Raw genomic sequence first — 14,580 nt, 5'->3', positions numbered from 1 at the left:
TGAAAATATTAGTTGCATGGAAGTGCTGGGAGAAACTGCTAATAAAAAAGAAGACAGTTCCAATCCCTTATGTATGAACCTTCTTATTTTAGTTATGCGAAATCAAGGCAGCTTGAGACTGATTCTCAACACCAGACTCTGGGGTCAAATGGTGTTAAAAAGAGCAAACAGTAAAAGCCTGTGTTTCACAGCAACAGATCAAGAGGACCACTCTGTTCAAGTATTTCTAATTCAGGTAATCAAGAGATAAAATCCCACCCAAATCCCCATCTCATCTAGTTTATGAAGACTTGCTGGGGCTATGGTTTTAGCAAATAGCGTTCTATGCCTTGTTAAGCTATGATTAGATTAGGCTTTATATGGCTTTTGTTATGAAATGAATTAGCAGTGTTATCCCATCATTCAAAAAAGATGTGAAGATGTGATATGTGTCTTAGGAGAGACACTTCTTGATTCTGGTTCACATACCACTGAATCAGTATTGTTCCACAGTAAGACATGCATCACTAACTGTTTCTTAGAGAGGCAACATAGTAAGAATTTCTACACCGGTAGTCACGCATTCATAAGTCACCTAGGAACAAGGCAGCAGCTTGCTGCTGTGATTCTGGACACAGTGCTTGCAACACTTCTCATGCTTGACCAACTGACTTCTCTAATTATATGACCAGCCTGATGGATGAAGGTATAACAGTGGATATTGTGTTCCTGCACTTCAGTAAGGCCTTTGCCTTTGAAAATGTGAGATCCTCACAGGTGAGCTACTTAAGCATGGGCTGGAGGAGCAGACAGTGAGGACAGCTTAAAACTAACTGAATGGCTGGGCCTGAAGGGTAGTTGTTTAGTGGTGCCAAGTCTAGGTGGAGGCCAATAACTCCATGATTCAGTACTGAATCCAGCTCCGTGTGACATCTTCATTAATGATCAGGACAATGGGGTAGAATGCACTCTTTGTAAATTCATAAATATCACAAAACTGGGGAAATGGCTGACTCGCCAAAGGGTCATGCAGGCATCCAGAGGGATCTGAACAGGCTGGAGAGCTCAGCTGAGTCCTAGTGAAGTACAGAGTCCAGCAATTGAGGGGGAACAATCTAACATATCAGTGTATGCTGGGGGCTCCTCATCTGGAAAGCAGCTTTGCAGAAAAAGACCTAAGTGTTCCAGTGGACAACAAACTGAACAAGAGTCAGCAATATGTCCTTTCTTATCAGAAGGCTAAATGTATTCTTGGCTGGTATTAGGCAAAGTATCACCAGGTCAAGAGAGGTGATCCTCTCTGTCCTTCTCCTGTAATCAGTGATGGTGAGGCAGTACCAGGAGTCTTGTGCTCAGTTCAGCATCCCCAGTACACAGAGACATGGAACTATAAAGTCTAGAGTAGTGCCACTTATATGAGAAGGGGACTGCAACACCTCTCCTGTGAGGAGGGGCTGAGAGAAGTGGGACTGCTGAGCCTGGAGGTGAGGAGATTTGGGGGTATAACATCAATGTCTATAATAACTGTAGGAGGAATATAAAGAAGATGGAACCAGTCTTTTTTCAGTTTTGCCCAGTTCCAGGGCAAGAGGCAGTCAGCACAAACTAGAACAAAAGAGGTTCCCTCTGAACATCTGCAAACACTTCGGTACTGTGTGGGCATTGGAGCATTGGCACAGGTTTCCCAGAGAGACAGTGGATTCTTGTTTTTGGAGATGTTCAAAAGCCATGTAGATATAGTTCTGGGCTACCTACTGCATGTCCCTGTTTGAGTTGGGTGTTGGACTATGTGGCTTCCAGAGATCCCTTCCAACTCAACCATTCTGTGATTCTGTGATGATCCATCTGGTCTAGGACCTCTATTTCAGAGCTGAGAGAGAACACAGATTTTGTAATGTGACTTTATGTAAGACAGTAGTCTTGGGAATACTGGTTTTCTCTGGCTGGGGCTGGTAAGTAGAGCATGGAAATGTGGTGGACTTACTTGCAAGTAATTAGAACATAGGGGTATGATGTTCCCTATTAGATCCTTCCTGGTTCAACCTCTTGGGCAAGAAAACTGCTGTGTAGAGTAGATGTCACATTTAGCACACAAGCAAAATACCATGCATGCAGTGTTTATGAAAGCACTGTAAGCTTGTCACTTCCTAACAGTGATTGACTAACTCTTAACTGTGCTGTGCAGCCAATCTGCACGTGCACATTAGAAATGTCCTAGATTTCCAGATGTGATGCAGTTTTCTAGTGTATAGAGATGTAAACATTAATAAGATTCTCTCCTGACAATTCTAAACAGTAAAAAAGGGCATGTATTGAGAAACCAAGGTACAGCTGTGTAAGTGTGGCAAAACCTGCAGGAAGCAGCTCGTACAGTTATCAGCAAAGCAGCTAGTGTCCTATAGCTGGTATCTCATCAAACTAAACCATGTCCCTCAGTGTCACATCTACAATTGAACACCTTCAGGATTGGTTTCTCTACCACTTCCCTGGCCAGCCAGTTTTGACGCCTTTATCATTCTGAGTGTCCTTCTTTGTACCATCTTTAATTCTGTCCTTGAGATATGATAACCAGAGTAGAACATAGTAGTCAGGACGTGGCTGCTCTAAAGTTTTATGTACTGGCAAAATGGTGCCCTGTCTGGTTTTCAATGCCTTTCTTGATTTAAAAACAATTTTGATTTAAAAACAGCACGGTTCATTATATTTTTAAGGTTAATAAATATAATTTTTGTGGTTAGGTTTTAAAATTTTAAAGTTTCAACCACTGAAGGGAATCTGACATCCTTTCTGTTTAAATCTATTTTCAGAAATAAATTACTGTGAATCTTATATACATTATTTTGATTTATAAAAAAAACACAACCAAAATAAAGTTATTTTATTACTTTTGAAAACTTCTCAGCCTCTCTGTAAAAATAAGGTTTCTTCTTGGTTAATTTTGACTCTAAATCTTATTTTCTGCAGGCAAGATCAAAAGATGCTGGATATTTGTATGCAGCAATACATCACCGCCTTGTGGCATTGCGAAGCTGTGCTGAGCAAGAATCAGATGCTAATCAAATAGACACAGAGTCAGAAACAGCTTTTCAGCTATTAAACTATGACAGTGATGAAGATGATGAAAAAATAACCCAAGTGAGCAGCAGTGGATCTGGTAAGCAGAATTTTTCCCAGGAATGCTGTAATTCTTACAAGGTTTTTTCCTTCTAAGTAATAAAATTGTACTTTTTTTCTTCAGGTTGACTGTAACTTTAATTAAAATTTATGTTATAGATACTCTTTGCTAAGTAGGTGAGAGTAACTCCTTGCATCTTACTGCTATTACAATGCTAGATTGTACTAGATAAATGGTAGATAGAATAGTTTGGTTAGAATGGATCTACAAAGATCACAGGTCCAGTTGTGTGACCTCTTCAGGTCTAATCAGAAGTTAAAGCACATAACTGAGGGCATTATCTAAATAATTCTTAGACACTGACAGGAGTGGGAATTGCTAGGAAGTCTGCTCTTCAGGAAGCCATTTTTCTTCATGTCCAATGCAACCCTGCCATGGTGCAGCTTTGTGCCATTCCCATCCTGTCGTCAGTTTCCAGGAGCAGAGCCCAGCATTTCTCCCTGCTTCTCCTCCTCAGGGAGCTACAGAGAGCAGTGAGATTGCCTCATGACCTCCTCTTCTCCAGATAGGATAATCTAAATGTCCTTAAACACTCCTCGTGGGATTTGTTCTCTGCCCTTGTTACTAGCTTTGTTGACCTCCGCTGGATTCTTTCAATGACCTTAACATTCCTTTTGTATTGTGGTGCCCAGAACAACACACAATATTCAAGATGAGGCTGCTCCAACAAAAGAATAGTTGGAAAATGATTGCTTTTTAGTGTGCTGTGTTCAGAGCACCCCACAGGGCAAACTTGCCCAGGCGCTCTGCTGGCTCATGCTGAGCTGCTGACCCCAGCACCTAAGTTCCTTCCTGCTGAGCTGATCTCCAGCCATTTATCTCCCATCCCTGCCCATGTCTTGCACTGCTTGTTCCCAAGTGCAGTACCCAGAATTTTCCTGTGTTAAACTCCACGCTGTCACTGACTGCCCAGTGGTATCTAGATTCCTCAACAAGGCCTCTCATCCTCCAGGCAGCCAGCAGCACCTCTCATTTTTTGTGCATTGGCAAATGTGCTGGGGATGCATTCCAGTCCTGCATCATCAGTGTTGAACAGGACTGGCTCTGGAACTGAGGCCTGGAGAACATCACTAGTGATCAGTTGCTGATACCTGTTTGCTTTATAGCAGTGGAATATTTTTTTGAAAAAAAAGTTGAGAGTTAAGGAATTTTAATATTGTCAACCTTTATCTGAAATCTTCTTAAGTACATTTCAGTAGATATGACTGGAGGCACTGAGGTACTTCTTACATGAATGAGTAGGAGTCCATATGCATCAAGTAGTAGTTATTAATGCCTTCAAGCACTGTGTGTTTATTAAGACAATATTTATTTTGCTCTGGTTAACTTTGTTTAAAGCACTGATTTTTGATTGGTTCTAATAACTACTTCTCTTAGAGACTCCTCATTCAAGATTTACATGCCAGCCATGCCAGCTGTTTTGGCAGTTTTTTTTTTTTAACATAATAAGAATGTAGGCTCTTCAAAGTAAGGAATATAGCTAAAACAGGACGTAAGGGACAAACTGACTTAAGAAATGCTCTAGAAAATGAGAGACGTACAAGCTCTTCTGTCTTGGCAGAACACAAGACACATTTCTGGAGGAAATTTACTCACTTGTGCCAAACTGCCACTATGGATACAGAAGCTACCAATTGAATTCTCTTTCTCGTAGGACTAAAGCAGGAAGGTCTGAGTTGTTGCTCTTAGAATTTGCTTCCCTCTTTAAATAACATACTGTACTTATATTATACACACTTCTTTTTAATAAGTATTCAACAGAAATAAGTCACATACAACTGACAGCTGAGAGTAATTGTTTGCTTAAGGAAAACATGCAAGCCTTTTTTCCCCATTTGACAGATTGCAGCTTATAGCCTTGTTCCCATGATCAATTTTTAAATACACTTTAGTAGCATTCAGTGCTCGAAACGAAGTATGATGCTCTCACACAAAATTTTCTCACAAATACCTTCATTCTGTTTAGGAAATGGAAAATTTTGGAAGCTTTGAAAACTGCCTGTACTGCTTCCAGCTAATCAAACATTCCCTCACTAATTCCTAAATAATCTCTATTGACTTTACAAAGATTCAGGTAACTTGAAAACTGTAGATGGAGCTTGATTCCTTTCCAGGATTATTGTGATAAAAACTCTTTGTTGTTTTAGGAGAAAAAAAAGAAGAAGAGGAAGAAGAAGAAGAAGAAGAAAAAGAAAGAGGTGAAAGGGAATATAAAAGCAGTTTGAGAGCACAGATTTACTAGTTAAATATTTACTTTGATTTGCAGAGATTTGTGATACAAATATTCAAATAGCATCCAGCAAACAGATTCTGAAATACGACTGTCAGGTGTTCTTGAGTGTCAAGCCCTTTAGTTTAAGCTTCTATCTTTTATTTGTGTTCAGACAATTCCTGTCAGCAATTTTAGCAATCCCTTTCAAATGCTTTTTGGATGACTTCTATCATTCCGTGCTTATCTCTTCCATTATTCTCAGAGCCACGAGGTTTTAATTTGGCATAAATTTCAGTCAGTGGTATCCAAGTCCCACTTTCTGTGCAGACATTCACTTCTTACATGTGTCTGTCCCTGGAACTTCCATTTCCAAAATGGAAATTGCAGTCATAGCTTTTTAAATAAGGTGAGGTCAGTTTTAAATACTAATGTAGAAATGTGTATTTGGATGCAAGAAATCAGATCCTGCACATTTAAGAACATGTGATAAAGAGCCTACGTTTTCATTTTCATTTAAATATGTATGTTGTTTCATTCATTTCCTTTAAAATTGTAGAATTGCTAAGGTTGGAAAGAATCTGTAAGATCATCCAGTCCAACCATCCATCTACTTCCAATATTGCCCGCTAAATCATATCCCTAGGTATCAGATCTGCCCTTTCCTTAAGTGTCTCCAGGGACGTAACTCCACCACTTCTCTGGGCAGCTTGTTCCAATGCCTGACCAATTCTTCTGAGAAGAAAAAATTTTAATAGCTAATCTTTAGTTTAGGCTACTATGAGAAGCATGACTTCTCAGTTACTGCTTCATTACAATAAATAAGATTTAAAAATATGCCTAGATTTTATTTAATTATGTTCTACCTGTTTTGTCTCAGAAAAAGCAATGACAATTCTCTCTTTTCTTAATACAGGCAATTTTCTCTGCGTTAAACTGAAGTTACATAGTTCCCTAGATTATAATGTATATTTCATGACACTGTAAAAGACATGGAAAAAATTAATCAAAGTTATTTTTGATGTAAAAGATTGAATAAAAGCAAGTAGAATTTATATTAGTGAAGTGTTTGTGAACAGGAAGGTGATGCTATATGCTTGCAATAAATTTTCTTACGTGCAGTTCTTCACTATACTGTCCACAGAACATTAACCCTATATAAGGACGCTGTAAAAGGTAGGAGAGGTATTCCTACTATTCAGTATAGACAACTGTATTGAATTCTGTCACTTCCAAGGAAAGATGTTGTTTTCATAAGATCTGTAAATAATAAGCTGATTTTTCTGATGTTTATGTTACCTTGTATTTCACTAATTCACAACTCAGATACTTTCAGCAACAAAATGATGTTTAAATCTGAATGGAGACAAACTGAACAATTCATCCAACTTCAATCAGTTTTTGAAAGTGGTTGTCATCAATTACTCTCTTAGAAGTGTTTATTTTTCCCACTAACTACAAAATGAGCTGAGGAGATGAATTTAGAATAGACGGCAAACTTCTAGACTGACAAAAGTTAGGCAAATTTCTCCTTCCCTGTATATAACTTGCCTGCTCAATATTTCACTACATTTGCCTCAAATTGTCTTTGTAATATCTAGCTGAAAAGAGATCAGCAGAATTCTTTATCGTACATGGAAAAAATGTTCTCACAGAATGATTTAACAAATAAAATGATGAAAAAAGCTGGTAGGATAATATGCAAATAATTAGAATTAGAGTGTTCCTTTCTGAGGGGAATCCTTTCTTGTTTTTCTTCTCTTGGCATTTGTAAACTTCATATTCTTTGCTGCATAATGGATCTGCTTCTACAGACAGAATGGAGAATTTTCCTTAGCCAAGTGTACAGAATAGCTTGGTAAGGGAGATTGGTCATTGTAGGCAAGAAGGTGGACCCAAACCCTGTGGATAAGGAGGAACTAGTACCCAATATGTGTGCTACAATGAGTAAAATAATGTGCAAACCATTGCCATTTCCTCCTCTACCTTAGTTTATAGATCTCAAACATCTGCTTGGGATTTTCTTGTATGCTGGCAGACCTGTGTCAGGTATCTGTGCAGATTCAGTCTGTGCAGATTGTGAACACCTGTTTTTTAAGTCCTTTGACTACAAGCTGTCACAATTTCAGCACTTGGGAGTAATGAATTCCTCTACTAATACACTTAAGTTCTGGATATATAGTTTTTGTATAGATGATTCTGTAATTTAGGCTCTGAATCTTTTACAAGATGCCTTCATCTTTTCACTGGTCACAAACAAAAGAGGTATCTATGTCAGGCTCAAAGAGTCAACCAGCAAAAACATGGATCTATTATTTAAAACCACAATACCTAAGCTTACCATTGGCAAAAGCTGATCAGAAGTCATTACTTAGACTCCTAAGTAAACAAGATGTCCCTGAGAATATTTTTGCCTCTGATCATTTTAAGAGGTTTTACTGTGTTGTTTTAAGGCTTTTACAGAGATTTCTGTCCTTTCTTCAAAGGGATAATGTTTTGTTTACATCTATAAATATCAGAAATACTGGAAGGTCCGTAAAACGAGAAACTTCCATATTTCCGTGTGAAAAAAAAAAAAACACCAACATTTTATACCTCTCAAATAGTAACAGTTTTTTCTAAATCCAAAATGCTATTATAATACTTCAGGGATAAAGGTGACAGTTACTGGTAGGTAAAGAAATGCTTTATGATTTATGTCTTACACCATACCTCACCATTAACTCCTTTACATTTGCTCCTAAGTTCATTCTGATTGAGTGACCCTCTTGTTTTATTGAAGTGCATTCTCTTACCTGGTATGGAATTTTCTTTTAGACATTATTAGAGTGAATTCAAAGTTGCCGATGTCCAGGACTAGGTAGGTCCCAGGAAGTCTACCCATACGTAACCATAAACCTTAAGAGAAAGCTAAATTGGAGACATACTGTGTCCTGCGTGGATCCACCAAGAATCCACTATGGATTTGGGAGACTAGTGATGCTGAGAGCAGAACAGCATCATGTTATGGAAATGCTTTAGGTTTTGTTCTATCACAGAGAAATTTTCTACTCCACTGTACGCATATCTCCGATATTGGCCTCATTAGGACTCTGTCATTTCCTGTTGTTTATCAAGACATAAGATCTCTGTTAGGAGAGTGTTGTTGCTGTTGCAGTTGCTTCTTACAAAAGCTTTTTAAAGAAACTAATGTTGAGCAATGCTGTAGGAACTCCTGCTATCTTTGTTTGACATTTCTTGTCAATTCAAATTCTTATCCAGTGTTAAAGATTCTAAATCACAAATCGAGCACAAGCACACATACACATTTGTTAGTGATTTCAAAAATGAATGCAATTAAATTTGAATTTTTTTTTTATTTTTTGTGGGGTGTTGGAAGCTCAAGTTTATCTATTCTTTGCAATGAAAATCAGTAATGCCTCAAAAAAAAAAAAAAAAAAAAGAGAGAAATCTGTCTGATTGGCTTTAAAAGCTAACATATCAGGAAGAGTTTTGGGGGGATCAGAGGGGACGGAAGAGGAAGATTCAGATTTCATATTCTGACAAATGCAAGGCTTTTTCAGTTCACCTGTAAAAGGTTTAAAAGTTTTAGTAACTGTTTAGAGGTGGCCAGGTGATAGCAGAAATTTTTCAGCAGATACTGAGGGAATGATGTTACCTGTCAACTATACACACTTCCGCAGGTTTTGCCTTCTAGATTACTCATCAGAACCACCGTGGATATTTTATCATGACCATAGAGTTACTTGAAGATATGTTGTATTTCTCACAGTTTACTGACATCTATTGTTAAGTATTAACATCAAATTACTTAAGTCAGTGTTCCCCTTAGAGGACAAGTTGTTTTGCATCCCAGAAACAGTGTCCTGTCTGGACACCTTATATCCTTAAGTGCTCATGTGCTCATCTTTATTGACATGGGGAGTCACAGGCTTCATTCACTATTCACATGCTCAAATATTTGTGAATAATCCTGTTATCTGGTTAGATATTTATCTAAACCAGGAACTGACTGTATCCAAACTTTAACCTACTGCTTTGGTATTATGAAATGCCAGTTTGCTTCAAAATGTGAATACACTCAAATTTAAAGAAATGTTTCTTAAAATTCTGTTTCAGATCATTCTAGATGGAACCGCAGGCAGCCTGTAGTCTGCTCATGAAATTTACCAGTTTACAACTGACTAGTGAGGACTCATCTTCTCAACATGCTGGAGATGCATCAGGACCTGGAAGAAGGAAATCAGAACAATTTTGTTTTACAACTTCTAAGCAAAGATTAATTTTATAAACAGTTTATGTTCAATACATTGGGAAGGAACTTGAGACACACATTGAGGGTTTCAGTCAGCTTGCTTTGCACTGAGATGAGAATAACATGATGGCTTCCAGTGTTCAAGAACTGTTAAAATAGATTCAGATTTTAAAATTAAATATACTTAGATGCATTATTAAAGTAAGGACTTTTATAGGGAATCTATGTTCATTCATCATCTTGATGGAAAAAAAAACAACAACAAAGACAACACGCATAACCATTAATTAATAATACACCTGATATTTGATATTTTTTGTCTGTTATTTAAAAGATACATTTTTAAGACTTAAAATTGGGCTTCACTGAACACATTTATTTAAATTACCTGCATCAGCATTCTGTTTTTAAGTACATGCAAGCAGAATGGTCAATGGCAGTTCAACATGACAAAGGCCTACAGAAATCTTTTTTTTTTGTTTTTTTTTGTTTCTAATATGTGGAGTAGTCACTGGAAAGTTTTGTTAAAGGGCAAAGAACTAGGTTCTGCTCTTACATCCATACAACCACAACATGAAGAACTGTAAGAAGAAGTTCTAGGGGATGTCTGAGCATTACAGTCTAAAAGTGAATCTGTTTGCACTTAGAACATTTTTTTGCTTGCACAGAACAAGCACCTGCACTCTTAACTGTCTGTTAGATACATAAAAATAAATGCATAGACATTATAACTAGAGATCTGCATACAGATTTATCTTATATTTTTGAGATTGTCTAAGATTATTTCTGCTTTCTTATTAGCCACAGTAATCCCTAAACAGCATGAGATTAATACATTAGTCAAATATGTGCAATAATCCAAACAGTGCTAATGACTCAAATACTCTGTAAAAGTGATTCCACAAACTAGCCCACTACCTAGCCATTCTCATGGTAAACTGGAAGGTCAGTTCTCCAAATGCCACCTGTGAATTAAGACTTTCCAGACCCTTCACAAGCCTATGCACTGTAAAGGCACCATTTAATGTTCTGTGCTTTCTATTCTTTCTCTTAACAGGTACAGAAAGTGTATGTCTGTGGTCATTCTCCTGCAGACTTCTCTTGCCTTGTATATTGTTGGCTACAAAATATTAATTCCTGATCATTCTCAGAGCTGGGAAAAAACAAACAAACAAACAAACAAAAAGGTCTGAAATATCTTAAGTTCTTTTAATTAAGAAATTTGTAAATGTTTATCAGCCTTAAAAGCTGCATTACACCTGAAGAGTCAAGTTACAGTTTAGTCTCCCATCCGAACATATGTATGAAGTTGGAAGAATTCCAGCTTCTTCCTAAATTCTCAAGATTAGAGTCCAATTGAAGCTGAACTAGCAACTGGATTACTCTGAGTCTTACACAGCCTGTCAAAATTAGCACTCCTCTGACTTCTGGATGAGAGCAAGTTTAAGTGGGACTGGATTTTTGCCTTTGCAATGGAGCATCTGTCTCTAGAAGTACTGGAATGCTTTTTCAGCCTTCAGTTTGCTGATAACGAAAATTTCTAGAGCAGCTGTACACTGTGTCCTTCTATGATAGCCTTGCTCTTGAGCACAATAGCATTTCCATTATTGACCTTCATATTTCATTGCTGTAACTCCTACTCAGGAACAAAGCTCCACGTTACAAAAACTTCAGCAGTTGTTAAAAAACAGCAGTCTTATGTATTTAGCAACAGGTCATGGGGAGAACTTTGCCCTGAAGCTCAACTGGTTATGCACTGAATGTAGAGTTTGATTTCAAAGTCTGCCCTGGTAATCAAAGCCATCCATGTAACTGATTTTAAGCACCAGAGTGTCATCATAAAGTCCCACAACTTCTAAATTCTACCACAGTATCCGCAACAGAATTTTTACAAAGGACTTCAAAACTTTGTAATGTACTGCCATAGTGAAAGTAGCAAAGCTTATGATCGTTCACAAATACAAAAAAAAACCCTCTCTGATCTGCCTTTTCCCAAGACTGTATTATACATTCACACACCAGTATACACATTTGCTCAAACATATACACACTTAAAAATGAAGCTACACTTCATACAAGCTGTGGAGGTAAAGAGATGTTTAAATACTGTGAGGACTGTGGAGAGTGTGGTAATAGAAGATGTAAAAATACATATATGTGCAAACATATTTGAGGTTTGAAGTTGTACTCTTGAGATCCTAATCCATTATTTATTTAGTCTCATTGCACTAAATTTTTGTGTTTCTCAAGACTGAAGGTATGCTGGTATGTAATGTATTAACTTGGTTTTGAAAATGTAACATTTGTCATTTTATGACAGCAGAAGCATACATTTCTATGTCCAAGCAATAAACAGTTTTCCTACAGCTTTTATTTCCATCTGTTTGTCTTACTGTGTGTGAAAGTTAGTGCTTTCTACAAACTCTTCCTTCCACAGAACTTCTAGCCTGTTTTCCTAAGGAAAAAAAAGATTCAAATAATCATGTACCTCATCCATCTATCTGGTCAGAACCACTTTGAACCAAATGTTGAATTTGGAAGAATTTGCTGAGAGGTATGATATCTGTTTTTCATGAAAATTGGCATTTGTTGGGTGACGTAAATCAGACCCAGGTATGCTTTGAAGAAACAACTTCTCAGTAAGCTTGGTATCTCCTGTGGTCCTGGGTGTTGCATTCCTGGCTCTGAAGAGGGAGACCATGGAAGGGTGGAACCACAGCTTGAAAAGTGGCGCAGGGACATTTCATGTGGCACAAATCTATATGAAGTTAGAGATCAGTAGTTTTGCTGTTCATGGAGCAACTTGTTCTGTGCTTTTTCAGATGAAAAGTATTCTAAATTTATTATTTAAAGAACATACATTCTGGATACAAAATTTCTGACAAATCTCAGTGATTAATTTGTATACATAGAGGATGCAGAGCTTGAAATTCTTAGGAAATAGTAGAGGAATAATTATCATGAGGAGAGAAAATTTAAAATCCTTAATAAAAGGATACGGATGCAGATACCTGCCATTAAGATTATGACTTTCTGGAAAAATTTACTTGGACAGGATAGCCTTAATGACTTATTCCACACTCTTCATGGAAAAAAAAATCCATAATATCAAATATCCTTGCATTTTATCTTTTCCTTAATTTCAGCACTCTTTCTTTAATGTCATCATCTTTAGTGACATCTTAATTACTGCTGACAAACTAAGAGTCTAGTAATGTTTCTACTGAACGAATAAATGTATGAATGATTTAATGAATCAATGAATACAGGGAAAACCTTTAGCACATCTGATATTGTTTTTAATGTAACCGAGTCTGCACAAAAGAGACGAGGAGGGAGGAGCATCCTCTATTTTCTCTACGTGGATTTTATAAGACTTAATACTAGAGACTACTTCCATGGGCTGATTGCCCCCCACCAGCTCAGGCTGTCCAGAGCCCAACCAACCAGACTTGAGCACCTCCAGACATGGAGCACCCATAGCTCTTTGGGCAACAGTGCCGGTGCCTCACTGCCCTCCGAATGAAAAATTTCCTTCTAACATCTAACCTAAACTTCCCCCTTCTCCTGTCACTAGCTATACATGTAGAAGGTCAGTCTCTCCTTTTTAAAAACAGTATTTATTGAATATTTTGCAAGTAGATCTATTTACAAGGTAATGTTGCACAAAGCAGTTTATGTGCTGTGGAAAGTTTAAACCTTTTTTTCTGTGATTCCGCCTGAAACTTCCTCTTGGAAGTCATAGATGAATCACTTCATTTTCTGTGCCTCAGCTCTTCTTCCAGGAAGCTTAGATCTTAAGCCATCTTGAATTTACATTTTAAAACACACATTCTGGTAATGTATGCACCTATGATATTTGCTGTAGGCCTCAAACGGTATGGCCTCAGAGTAAACTAGTGCTCTGCATTCAAGCCTGACAAAGTGACTGAAGATGATTTGTACACAACGATCAAAGCAGTTCAGTATAAATAGGTACTGTCAGAAGCACAGAATCCTGGAAGAGTAGTTAAATGAGCTATAGGTATCTCGCAGAGCCTCAACATTTCCAAATCTCGTATTTCCATTTGTTCTACCGCTTTATATGATCCAAAAATTAATGGTTAAACAGAATGAGGCATTTTCTGGGGATTAGTTATGTTTAATTACTCTCCTGATAAGCTGGTTTGTGGTAGTGTCCTTCAAGGCTAAGCTAATCAGTAGACAGAAAATCCTTCTGCTTGTCAGTACAGACCAGATTTTGTACTGCTGCAGGATAGTGGGGAGCAGCTGAAGGCCTTCAGCCGTCTGATTTCCTAAGGCTCCCAGATAAAAGTCCCTTAGAAGCGCACTGCATTCACAGGTTAACAGCTCCTGCTGCTTCCCCATGGCAAGAGCAGGCACGGAATGAGAAGTTGGGTAAGTGCGTAAGCAAAGCATTTGGTGTAGACGTACTGTGAATGTGAAACAGAACTCTTGATAAGACAGATATTCATAATGGTGGGAGTGGGGTGGGGGGGGAGGGAGAAATAGCAAACCCAAACGCCAGCACTTCCAGGCGGCTCTCAGTATGACGTTTCTGCTGGGCTCGCGAAGCACGCACCGCCACCCGCGTCACGAATAAAAGGCGCGGCTTCTCAAACAACTCGTTTCTCACCAGATCCTCACAGGACACCGTGTTTAACACTCCTCAACAAAGGGCCTATAGTGGTTTTTCCAACTTTCCAAGTCCTCCCCTGCTAAGAGTCAGCGTTAGCCACGAAGTCAGCCTCACTCGCCAAGGTCCACCCCAGGACACCCAAATTCTGGCTAAGGACCGAGCGCGCATGACCTAAAAGAGGACGCGACCAGCTTTATTTTACTTTATTCTACTTAATTTTGCTCAGTGAGCACGAAAAAAGGGGCTGCATGGAAGGCCGCGCGGGATGCAGCAGATCGGCTCGCCTCACGCTCCCGCACAACCCCCGGGGCCGCCAGGTGCGC

The 14,580-nt window shown here is 38.3% G+C and overlaps 1 protein-coding gene across 2 annotated transcripts in view; it reads left to right on the top strand.

The window, feature by feature from the left end:
* Positions 1-11,984, top strand: part of RANBP3L (RAN binding protein 3 like) — a 37,972-nt gene extending 25,988 nt beyond the window's left edge. Inside the window, exons 13-16 of one of the 2 annotated variants that reach the window (XM_085213723.1) lie at positions 93-235; positions 2,944-3,133; positions 5,302-5,352; positions 9,483-11,984. In XM_085213723.1, the coding sequence (XP_085069849.1) occupies positions 93-235; positions 2,944-3,133; positions 5,302-5,352; positions 9,483-9,526 (428 nt within the window). In that variant the 3' untranslated portion in view covers positions 9,527-11,984. The remainder of the gene's footprint in view (positions 1-92; positions 236-2,943; positions 3,134-5,301; positions 5,353-9,482) is intronic. The other variant, XM_085213724.1, reaches the window with a different exon arrangement.
* The last annotated feature ends 2,596 nt before the right edge of the window (positions 11,985-14,580 follow it).

Source organism: Meleagris gallopavo, chromosome Z (genome assembly GCF_905368555.1).
Source record: "Meleagris gallopavo chromosome Z, MGAL_WU_HG_1.1, whole genome shotgun sequence".
NCBI classification, from domain to species: Eukaryota; Metazoa; Chordata; class Aves; order Galliformes; family Phasianidae; genus Meleagris; species Meleagris gallopavo.
This window is presented reverse-complemented; position numbering and strand designations above follow the sequence as displayed.